Genomic DNA, 10,043 nt, shown 5'->3' on the forward strand with positions numbered 1-10,043 from the left:
ACTCATAGTCAAGCCCCAGGAGACCTGGGCTCATGGGGAAGAGGTGGCCATAAAAGAACTGTTGTCTATTTTCTTCGGCCTCTGTAGGGCCGTGGTAGAAACTTCTGACTGTAGAGGAGAGTTGAGGGGCAGGTAGGTTTGGCCTGAGAGAGGCATGTGCTTCCTTTGGCCTTGGCTGTCTCGGCTGGCAGCTTTAGAAACCCATAGAAGAAACGAGAGGAGAGTGAAGCCCAAGCAGCTGGCCTGAGGGGGCCTGCTGGTTTCCTGGTGGGTAAGGGCAGAGGGCTCCTGGCCCAATAGGCAGGCAGCAGCTCTGGTCCCCAAGCCCAGCACGGGGACATGGGACATTCCTTCCAGTCTCCTTTGCTTTCCTCCACCCTGCCCCCAGGCCTGCGGTCCCCACCCTACTGGTGCCTAGGGGAATACGGGGGCCAATGACGTGCTGCAGGTCATGCTGTCCTTGCCTGGAAGCCGGCGATCATTGAACGTGTGCATGTTGATGACGGCGTCAGTCTTGACCATCATGGGAGGCTGCGGCTTGTGCTTGACCCGACGCTGGCAGGTGAGGGAGAAACGGATCTCGTCGGCCACAGTGCTGCAGAAGGAGCGCTGGATGGGGGTGGGAGGGAAGGGGGCACATGGGTGAGGCGTGGCCCTGCCACTCCAGCAAACTCCCACGCTTCCTCCCAAGCCTGTGCTAAGGTCACCGGTCTCTCACATCCCTTCATCCCACCCACCCTCTGCTCCCCGCAAGATAACTAGTTTGTGTAGCAGCCTATAGAGCATCGAGTTCTTGTTTTGGACACTAAGGTAGGTGGTATCATCTTATCTCCATTTACAGATGAGCAAACAGGCTCTGATTGGTAAGGACATTAAAATTTGAGTTTACCTATCTGATTTCTCTCCACTAGATTCTGAGGACAAGAACCAACCAGTTTTCCCGCCATGAGCCTAGCCTTCACCACTGGTTCTGGCCCAGAGTTGGGGTTTAAGAAACACTTGATGAATATGTGGATGACCCCCTCTCCCCTGTGAGGGCTTCCAACTAAGGGGAGAGTCACTGCGCTCCCACTCAGGAAAGTCCAGCACGTGTTTCTCAGGGTGGGCTCCTGGGAGGCGGGTCCCTGCAGGGCAGCTGGGTGGCACTCGCTTCCTCTGGCTTGGGTCCCTGTGAGTCCCGAGAGGGACAGCAAAGTACGGTATCGCCTGCAGGTATCTGATGGCAGAGGTTGTCCTGCAGCGTGTCAGGAAGTCAGTGGGGGCTGTCAATGTCTCAATTTACCCAGCAAGAGCAGGGCACCGGCACCCAGGAAGCTCGTATGCAGTCTGTGTGGTGCAGGGGAATGGGACTTGGCTTTGAATCCTGGCTCTGCCTCTTATCAGCCATGTGATTTCTCCAAATTCCCCCTTGTTTACCCACTAAATCCAGAATATCATCTCTCCTCACCTCCCTTTCTTCACTTGAAATTATTTATTGATCTCTTATTATGTGCCAGGCGCTATTTTAGGTATTAGGCATACAGCAGTGAAAATGACAGAATAAGGTCCTAGTCCTCAGGGAGTTTATGGTCTAGTGATGGGATGGAAACAGACACTAAACATGTGAACGAATAAAGAATTTCAGAGAGTGGTAACTATTACTAAGAGAATAAAGCAGCGGAATGGGATAGAGAGGGGTTGGGAGAATATGGTGCCCTGGGGGAAGAGCACTGTGGGTGGACAAAACAGCATGTGCAAAGGCCCTGAGGCTGAAATGTGCTTGGCGTGTTAAGGACTGAACAGGAGGCCAGTGTGTGCGGAGCAGAGTAAGGGAGGGAAGGGTGGGAAGGAGGAAGTCAGAGAAGTGGGCAAGGACCAGATCCGTAGGCTTTTGGTTGGAATTTGGAGCTCATTCTGATTGTAATGGAAATTCCTATAGAATTTCTGTTAACGTATCGTAATCTTTTTAGCCATTCCTTATTATTGGGCATTTAGTTATTTTTCCCATTTTTTTTTTCATGGAGTAATTAATATTTCAACGAACATCTTTGGAAATAAAACCACACATATACTTGACCACTTCCATTTGGTGCATTTCTGACTCAGGCTTACTGGTTATAAAGGACTCCATTTCATTTTTGATGGTTGTAAAAGCTGCCTGTTTTTAATAGTCTCCTGTATATGTGACTGAACTGCAATCTCCTCCCACGCTGACCCTGTATCACTTTGAACTCCTCTGTGAGAGGTGCGTCCCTTAGCCCAGTGGCCCTCAGCTCAGGTGCACACTGAAATCACCCCATACACTTTCTTAAGATGCCGATTCCACCACGGACCAATTAAAATAGAATCTCTGGGAGTGAGGCCAGGGCATTAGCACTTAAAAAACTTTCTCCCTGTGATTCTAATTTGCTACCCGTATCCAGAACCACTGCCCAGCCACACTTGAATTAATCAGGCTGGTTGAGTCTACTTCTCCCATCTTAACGCTTAGGCCAGGTCTCTTAACCCTTTTCTTTGTTAAACTTTTGATTACGGAAATTTCTAAATATATACAGAAATAGTGGGAACAGTATAATGAACCCCTATGTCACCATCGCCCAGCTTCAACAATTACCCTGGAGGGTTTTGTGCAAGGGAATGACATAGTTCGAATCAAGTTTGAAACAAGGCACTCACTGGCTGTGGGTGGAGAGCGGATGGTAGAGAGGAAGAGTGGGCAGGAAGGCCTGACTGGAGGCTGTTGCATGGTCCAGCTGGAGATGATGGGGTGTGGCCTGGCGTGGAGCAATAGTGATGGGAAAGTGTGCTCAGAGTCAGTGCAGAGGTGGGGCTGGCCAGGCTTCCTGGTGGATGGGATGCAGGGTGGGCTACAGTGGAAATGGAATCAGACACCACCGTGTGCCTGGCACGTACGAGGTGTGAGACCAGCATACATTCCGTTCTTCCATCTCCCTCCCTTCCCCGTGCAGGCGCCAGCTCGTGGGCTCACCTGTTCGCGCTCTGCTGTTTTGCGGAGCTTGTACACAAACTCGCCCACGGCCACCAGCACCGACAGGACCAGCCCGGCAGCCAGGACGATGAAGATGCCCCCGATCTTCTGGATACCCAGGGCGCTGGCCTCCTTGTTTTCCTCCTCGGGACACCCGCTGCCCCGCCACCACTTCTCCTTCATGATGTGCAGCTTGTCCTCCTCCTGCAGCTGCAGAATGGCGATGGTCACCTTGTCCCGGTACGGGGAGCCTGAGCAGGGCAGAGCGGATCCCGGCTGTCAGCAGCATCCTGCCCCTTCCGTACGTCCCCGCCAACACCCTGATCAGTGCCAGCCACCATCACTCACCCTCCCAGTAAGCTCATAAAAAAGGGGGACTCTCTTTATATCTTTATATTGCCTCTCTTTATATCTCTATGTGGTATCTGGATGGGAGGAAGGGTCCTGATTTGGAGTGGGGAGTCTTACCTATGAATCTCTGTCTCCACGGGCCCCCAGAAGGCACACTGTATCTGGGCTGCATCAACAGGGGTGAGGCCAGAGAGAGCAGTTGTGACCTTTCGATTGACCCCCACCTCTGTGTTTGTTTGCCCCAGTTCTCTGCTTAGGCCAGGACTGACCTCGCAAGGTACGTGCTCCGCCCCTTCATCTCTGGGCTGAGGGAATGCCACCTTTCTAGGCTCCGTGGGAGGAGCTGGGAGAAGGAGCGGGAGACTGCGTGTGGGAGTGGATGTGGGGGCCTTGCCCGGCCCCCCGCCCTCCCGCCGGCAGCCCCACTCTCACCCATGGGTGTGCCGATGCCGTAGCCCTTGGAGTCGATGAGGCCCCCGATCTGGGTGAGGTTGCAGTTCCTCTGGGTGACGTACTCGATGGTGGTGGACTCCATGAGCAGCGCATAGTCCGCCGTCAGGGTCCTCTGGATGCCCTCCTCATTGTTTTTCACCAGCGCCGAGGGCTTGCTGCTCATGAAGGCCCACATCTTCTCGAAGGTGGAGATCTTGGATTTCTGGGCCACAAGGGGAGGAGCGATGCACACGCAGTTACTGAGCATACCAGGAGCCAAGCACTGCTCGCCCCGGGGACAAGGCTCAGGGCGTGTACCTCTGTCTCCAGTCCCCAGAGTGAGAACATTGCTCAGAGGTAGACACTGAGGCCCTGGAAAGGCAGGTCCCAAAACGCACAGATGGCAAGTGATAAAGCCGAGATTCAGGCTCAGGCCCAACCCCCTGGAAACCCTGGGATCTTTGCGATGGCACAAGTGGTTTTCACACTGACTTTCATAAAGTCGATTTTCTTTCCTTAATATTTATGAAACAATTGCACACGCAGGCCCTGTTCTATGCGCTTTACCTGCATTTACTCATTGATTCGTCACAGCAATCATAGGAGGCAGGTACGTTAGCCTCATTTTACAGATGGGCAAACTGAGGCACGGCTAAGTAACTCGCCTAAGGTCACTCAGATACTAAGTGGGAAAGCCAGGTTTCAGACCCAGACCATCTGGTTCCAGAGTCCATGCTCCTAACCACTGAACTGCACGGCCTCACAGAAACCACTGTGAGGGGAGACAGGGAGAGGTGGATGCCAATGAGGGCAAAGCTCAGTGGGTCCTGGGTCCCTCACTCCCACTTCAACCGAAGGGGCCCCCTCTGACGTACCGTGTCCCAGGGGGAGATTTTGTTCGAGGCGAGGTTGCTATTTGGTCTACTTCATTATAGTGAAAGAGAAGCAGAGTGAGAACTGCAGAGTAGGGAGAGGAGCAGGGGCAGTCAGAGCAGGTGCCTGCAGGCCCGCTATCCCCTCGTACCCAGAGCGTCCTGGGTTAGATGCTGCTGCGTGAATGGAACCAGCATCCCTAGGACTAGGCCTGCTGGGTAGGTAGCTGTACTTGCCCTGCCTGGCTGCGGAGACTCAAATCGGACACTGGGGCTGGGAAAGGGGGCTGACACTGAATGTCCTCTGCTGCTAAGGAGAATGGGCAAACCGGAGTGCATGGCATTCGTGAGATTTCTTGGGAACTTCGTGCCTGCCAGCTGCCTGCTTCCAGCAGCGATTGGCCCTGCCCCCGCTGGTCCCAGGGGAGCGGGTGGTTCCGCAGGCCCCATTGTACCCACCAGTTTCCAAGTCTGGCTATGCCTGTCTGTGATGTCAGCCTGTCTGACTGGCACCCGGCCCAGCTCCGGTGTGTGTGATGGAACGGTTGTGCTCGAACAGGCTAGTGCAGGAATGGGGGATGGGCAGGGGATGGGGAACAAGTTGTGTCTGCCAGGAGTCAGGGCAGTGGGAGTGGGGGGAAGCTGGGAAGAAAGGGTACCTTCTACTCTGCAGGTGCTCCCTAGCTCTGTAAGGACTGTCCCTTCTGAAAGTGGCTCCTGGAGACTCAGGCACACCACGGGAGGAGGGGGAACTGGAGCAGCAGGCAGGACCCCACTGTGAATTCCATTTGAGCCCAGAATCTGTCAAGTACCAGTGATGGCTCCCTTTGGGCACAGGGTCTGGGGGAACCATCACAGATAAATGGCCCTTGCACCATCTGCAAATTTACCGACTCTGACCGACAAAGATCTGGGAGGGCTCCGATGCCTGGAGCTTCAGTGGGTCCCACCAGAGCAGCGAGCTGGCTGCTCCCAGCTCCTCAGGGGCCTCAGCCTGACCTCTTTCCAGCAGTTCTTGTTCTCCAGCTACTCCACCTCCACAGTTACTCTCTTACCTCTGCGACTCTTGCCTCAAACCTTTTGTGCTCTCTAGCTAGTCCATTTTCCCAACTACTCCTCCACCTCAGCAACTCCTGCAGCCCAGATGCCCCTCCCCCACTGCTACTATTGCCCTTAAAAACATTCCCAACTTCCAGCTCTCTGACTTCCCAGACACTTCCCATTTTTCTAGAAAATTTCTGATATTCAAACTCTCCCCTCTCCTCCAGCTTCTTTTATTCCTTAGGTCCTTTCTCATTCTGTTACTTTTCCTGCCCAGATTCTCTGTGGTAGGAAGCTTCTATATGGCTCCAGGGATCCCCATCCCTGAGACTCCTGTCCTTGTGTCATCCCTACGCCTGCATGTGGGATGGCCTAGAGACTTGCTTTCAACTCCCCGCAGCAGCAATGGTATGTCACTCCAGCGACTGGGTTATGTGAGACTGTATTATCATCTTGCTTGTACTCTCTCTTGCTGCCCTGAAGGAAGCTGGCTGCCATGCTGTGAGTTGCCCCACGGAGAGGACCACATGGCAAGGAAGGGAGGGCAGCCTCTAGGCAACAGTCCGCAGAGAACTGAAGCCCTCGGTTCAACAGCCAAGGAGGAACTGAATCCCGCCAGTCGCCACGTGAGTGAGCTTGGAAGCAGAGCCCTGAGATGACTGCAGCACTAGCTGACGACGCCTTGAATGTGGCCTGTGAGAGACTCTGAGCAGAGGATCTAGTTAAGCTACGCTAATTCCTGAGCTGCAGATGGCGAGATCACAATGGTGCCGTTTTTTAAGACACTAAGTTTTGTGTGATTTGTTATGCAGCCACGGATAACTGATACACTCTCTTTCACACAAGCTGCTTCTGTTCCTGATATCATTGCTTTTTCAGTTAATCAATGCTGTCTATTTCTCTAATAATGTTCCCTTTCCAAGTCTTATCCACCTTATCCAAGTCTAATCATCCTTGTTTACCAGGTACACATGCTCCTCGGATACTCCGCCCTCCTGGTTATTGTAACTAAACACTATTCTCCCATCAGTGGCTTCAGCACCTCAGCTCCTTTTCCATCTCAGTCTCTCTTGCTTTCCAAATTTTCCTTCTACCAGAGCTTGGAACAAAGGGTTGATGAGGCCATCAGGGCTCGGCTCCCCTTACACTTCCAAGGCATGCATGCAATCCATCCATTCACCATGCCCTCGTATAATGGTCTTACCCACACACTATGTACTAATTCATTCAACTAACTATCTGACCATCCTCTTATCCTTTTACCTATTTATCCATCCATTCATCCATCCATCTATCCAACCATCTGTCCATCTATCCATCCTCTTACCTATCTATCCATCACCTAACCACCCATCCACCTTACTCATTTTACCTAGTTACTCTCCCACTCACGGTCAGCCATTGGTAAAACCTTGAGCCCTGGCAAAAGTAACTTGACAATGAACCATTCAGGGAGACTTGCCCCACTCCTTCTATCTCAGAATAGGAAAATAATTTCTCCTCTTTCTGAAAACTCCTTCCTGCATCCTCCCCCTGACACCCCATTCCTCTTATATGTAGGTCTGCCTGACCTCAATACATATGCTCTTTCCAATGACACTACAACGTAAATAGAGACAGAAATTCGCGGTGGGGACTAGAGTGAGTGTTGAAACCAGTAGGCTTTGAGGAAAGACACATGAAAGCCTCCAGTGGGTAAAGGAACAGAATGAGGTAGATGGGAGAGGACACCAGAGAGATTGGGTCAGTTAAGACGCGAGGGGACAATAAGGCATGAAGCTGGCTGTGATGGTTTCAAGAGGTTCTTCTCTGTCAGCTCCGGTGTCAACAAATTCACGACCTCCGTCACTTTTAGGCAGATGGGTCTGAAATCTGCTTCCCTAGAATGGCCACTCACTGTGCTTGTCCTATATCTTGGGGTCCCCATTCTCAAACACATCCACTTGTGGTGTCTGTTCCCCTTAAGTTCTATCCTTCTGTCCTTGGGCGATTCTAGGCACAACTTTCCCTCTCTGGCATGTCTGAGGCAGAGGGGCATACAGCTACCGCCCCTCCTCGAGTCTCGGGCCTCTCTCTCATCTCCCTGGGCCTGGTCATCAGAGGGCTGAGTTCCGATCATGGCCTGAGCTGTAGTCAACATCCCATACCTATGGCTTCTGAGTCATCCCTCCTGTCCCAGCTCCTGTGGGAACCTTAATAAGCATTGCTTCAGGGCCAGTCACACAAATCAATTAATGGAATCATTTGGAGCAGCCAATACAGGGCGATGTGCCAGGCTGGAGAGAGTTTTTTTTTTATCAGTAAAATTGGCAAGAAAGTAAGTTTCAAGCTCACGACTTTCAAATCCAGCCTCCTCTAAGAAGTAAATTGATTTTCCCCAACTGAAGATACTTAATCTTGAGAATTTAACATTTCTGTACAAGAAAATGTATGTGTGTGTGTGTGTGTGTGTGTATATATATATATATTCCGAGGGAAGCTGAATCTTGGGGAACATGTGCAGGGAGGCAGTGGCAATGTGGTTCTATGAGAGACAGGGTATTTTCCACATTGGAAAAGAGACCTTTCTTACAGTAATTGGCTTTCTTATCTTTCTTATCCCTGGGCGTGGAGTCTTTGGCCTTATTGGATCCCCATGCTCAAGCAGTTAATTATGTCTCTCGCCTTAAGGAGGCCTCCTTAAGCTCAATGTCTCTGTCCATCTGGCCACAACAGACTCATTGACCCTCCAGCCCAGAAGCAGCCCCTGCTGTCTGTACATGCCCCTGAGGCTTGCCTGTGTGGGGGTGCAGGCTGGGCCCTGTGGGAGGTAGTCAGGAGGCGAGGGCTGCAGGTTAGGGGTGGAGCAGTGGTGGGAGGTGTCAGCTCCACTGCATGGACTCTGGTGTCACACCAACCTGAGTTTAAATCCCAGCTCCTTCTGTAACCACAGGCAGGTGACATCACATCTCTGAGCCTCACTTTTCACACCTTTACACTGGGGGTTAGCTTAGCACACAGCCTGGCCCCTAGGAAGTACTCTCAGTAAGCGCCTGGCATCATTATTTCTCTCTAAGACTCCTTAACTCTCTTCAAGGCTCAGTTTTCTCATCCAGAAATGGGGGATAGTAACTTCTATAGTACAGAGTTGCTACAGAAATGAAATGACACAATACTCAGTGGTAGAAACGCCACTGCTGACAGGAGCCATGCAGGCTACTGTAATAAGTAAAGAATGCTGAGCGGAATTCTGATAAACTGGAGAGAGCCATGGCCTCTCAGCAACTGACAATTGCTGCTCTGCAGGAAAGCTGGTTCAATGATGCTCCATCTTTCACATTTTTAAGAAGCTGAAAATGTGCATTTTTTTTAAAAGAGAAAATCTCCCAATTTTAAAATGCTGGCAACTAATTAAAAATATAAGCAATGCATCGCCCTCAAAATCGTATCTGTAGGCCTAATAGGGCTGTGTATCACCAGTTTCAACAATAAATAATAAAAACAGTTAGCATTTATGGCATGTGTACTCTGTGTCAGGTGCTGTTCTAAGCTGTTTATATGAATTATCCCCTTTAATCTCAATAACTCTAGGAGGTGGGTACTACACCTATTTCACAGATGAGAAAACTAAGAGAGGTCCTCAGTAACTGAGTGGTTTTCAATCACTTCCCAGCATCACCTGCCTTCCCCCTTGCACCTGTCGCTGCTCCCCTGCCTGCTCGCTCTGGGTCCCCTGTTCCGAGGACCTCTGTGCTCTTCCTGAAGTGCTCAGTTCTGTGCAGAGGTAGATGGCTATCCTATGATAGAGGCACCAGTGACCTTTACAAAGGCCCAATCCAGAGGGGCCTGGAAGAAATGTCGCCAGGTGTCCACTGGCTGGGCCCTCTCCAGTGTGCTCCCTTTTGGGACAATGGGACAATAGGAGAAAAGGGTGCAGCCTCCTTCCCAGTTTTCTGGGTCAGCCAACTGAAGGTGCATCCAGAGGAGAGAGGTTTGGATTTAAGGGTCCCTGTGAGCCTGGCGCTGAGCTAACAACTGGACATATCACAGCTCATTGAATCCTTTTGTTAATTGCCCCATGGTGGGGAATCAGTATCCATGTTATACAGGTGAGCAAATTCAGGCTCAGAGAAGAAGTGACACGACTTGCCCAAGGTCATCCAGCAGAGACAACAGCCAAGCCTCCAGTCCTGGTCTGTTTGACTTTAAGGCTGATGTGGCCTGACTGTGCCAGGTGCACCCCACTGAGCTCTGTCTGGTCATTGCATTTTGGTCCTCTGACCCTACTTCTGCCTGAAGGCAGGGCTAAGGCACCATCGGAGAGGCCAGCAGACAGGTCGGGAGAAACCGGAAGGTGAGATTGGGGAGCACCCTTCTGTGTGCTCTAGATCATGGAGTGT

General features: G+C 51.5%; 1 protein-coding gene across 2 annotated transcripts in view; it reads right to left on the reverse strand.

The window, feature by feature from the left end:
• Window positions 1–414: 414 nt before the first annotated feature.
• The window catches only part of GRIK3 (glutamate ionotropic receptor kainate type subunit 3), a 213,468-nt gene continuing 203,839 nt past the window's right edge, over window positions 415–10,043 (reverse strand). Inside the window, exons 15-17 of one of the 2 annotated variants that reach the window (XM_011357999.1) lie at window positions 3,752–3,974; window positions 2,969–3,219; window positions 415–609 (exon numbers count right to left, since the gene is read on the reverse strand). In XM_011357999.1, the coding sequence (XP_011356301.1) occupies window positions 415–609; window positions 2,969–3,219; window positions 3,752–3,974 (669 nt within the window). Of the gene's footprint in view, window positions 610–2,904; window positions 3,220–3,751; window positions 3,975–10,043 lie in introns of both variants that reach the window. The other variant, XM_011358000.1, reaches the window with a different exon arrangement.

The sequence above is a fragment of the Pteropus vampyrus genome, unplaced genomic scaffold (assembly GCF_000151845.1).
Source record: "Pteropus vampyrus isolate Shadow unplaced genomic scaffold, Pvam_2.0 Scaffold36, whole genome shotgun sequence".
Taxonomy (NCBI): domain Eukaryota; kingdom Metazoa; phylum Chordata; class Mammalia; order Chiroptera; family Pteropodidae; genus Pteropus; species Pteropus vampyrus.